The 1,556-nt window shown below is 42.7% G+C and overlaps 1 protein-coding gene across 1 annotated transcript; it reads left to right on the top strand.

The window, feature by feature from the left end:
- Window positions 1-574: 574 nt before the first annotated feature.
- LOC311167890 (olfactory receptor 1M1-like) lies at window positions 575-1,556 on the top strand (the record flags this gene model as incomplete). The annotated part of the gene is made up of 1 exon (XM_084229046.1): window positions 575-1,556. Exon 1 carries the CDS (start codon window positions 633-635, stop codon window positions 1,554-1,556), a length of 924 nt encoding a protein of 307 aa, XP_084085172.1. The 5' UTR covers window positions 575-632.

The following is a 1,556-nucleotide window of genomic DNA, read 5'->3' as shown; positions in this document are numbered from 1 at the left end:
ACAGATTCTTGTGGTTAATGCAATTTGCAGCAACATGGATGGCGCTGGAAGGGATCATGCTCAGAGAAATAAGCCAGAAAGAAAAAGAAAAATACCGGATGGTCTCACTCATAGCAGGAATCTAGAAAACTTAAATAAGGGACCAGGAAAATGAATATCTATAAGAAAGTGAAAATCATAATCAACAAACAACTATGAACCAGAGACACTTTATGAGGGGAGGGGGGTGGGGGGGAGGGATTGGGGTCAAAATAAAGGGGTTGTAATTGTTTGGGGAATATAAAGATAAAAAAATTAAAATTAAAAAAAAACATATTTCTAAACAATGATACCATCCAACAACACAAATTTTTAATTAAGAAAACTGATACACCTAAACAACTCCAGGAAGCTACTCTCATACCCTTCATTCCACCACCTCTGTGCTGTCTCACTTAGACCATCCTCTCTATAAAATCCAAATATTGTCCCTCCCATTGCCATTTTACTTCCTTTTCTTCATTCCTCACATTGCTTAGGATAAGGCAAACTCAGTGCCAAGAGGTGAGATCCAAGGCACTATCTACATCAGTATGATAGTGAAGGACTCCTCCTTCTGCTCATTTCTTTCTTACAGCACACAAAGATCCAACATGAACTGCAGCAAGACACCTGACTTTGTCTTCATGGGGCTGTCCAGTGACCCAGAAAAAGGGAAGTTCCTGTTTGGCCTCTTCCTGGCTATCTACTTGCTGTGCCTCCTAGGGAACTTGCTTCTTCTGATTACTATTGCTTTTGATGTCCACCTCCACACGCCCGTGTACTTTTTCCTCAGTCAGCTCTCCCTGGTGGATCTTTGCTTCACCACCACCACAGCCCCCCAAATGCTGGAGAATCTGTGGACCAGCAATGGATTCATCTCTTTCTCTAGATGTCTCACCCAATTATATTTCTTCGCTGTTTTTGCTGATATGGACAATCTGCTTTTGACTGTCATGGCTATTGACCGCTATGCTGCCATCTGTCATCCACTGCACTATTCACTGCTAATGACTCCATGCAGATGCATACTGCTGGTGGGCTGTTCATGGGGAGTGGCTCACTCTGTCTCTCTGATCCATATACTATTGCTATCTAAGTTGTATTTCTATACTAACCAAGAGTTTCCCCACTTTTTCTGTGACTTTGGTCCACTTTTTCAACTTTCTTGTTCTGATACCCTTCTTAATGAAGAACTGGTGATGATTCTGGCAGGGTTTTTAGGAATCAGTCCTCTCCTTTGCATCACAAGTTCTTATGCTCATATTTTCCTGGCGGTAGCCAGGGTCCCATCAAAACAGGGGAAAAAGAAAGCCCTGGCTGCATGCAGCTCCCATCTCTCCATGGTCATCCTATTCTATACTACAGTTTTTGCCACCTACCTGAAACCCCCATCAAATTCTCACTCAACAGGTGAGCTTGTTGCATCTGTCATGTACACCCTGGTGACACCCACTCTCAACCCTTTCATTTATAGTCTGAGAAATAAGGATGTGAAGAGTTCTCTGAAGAGCGTTTTGGGCATAGAGAGTTCTTGA

Source organism: Talpa europaea, assembly GCF_964194135.1.
Source record: "Talpa europaea genome assembly, chromosome: 2".
Taxonomy (NCBI): domain Eukaryota; kingdom Metazoa; phylum Chordata; class Mammalia; order Eulipotyphla; family Talpidae; genus Talpa; species Talpa europaea.
Note: the sequence above shows the minus strand (reverse complement) of the source record. Positions and strands in the feature narration are given on the sequence as shown.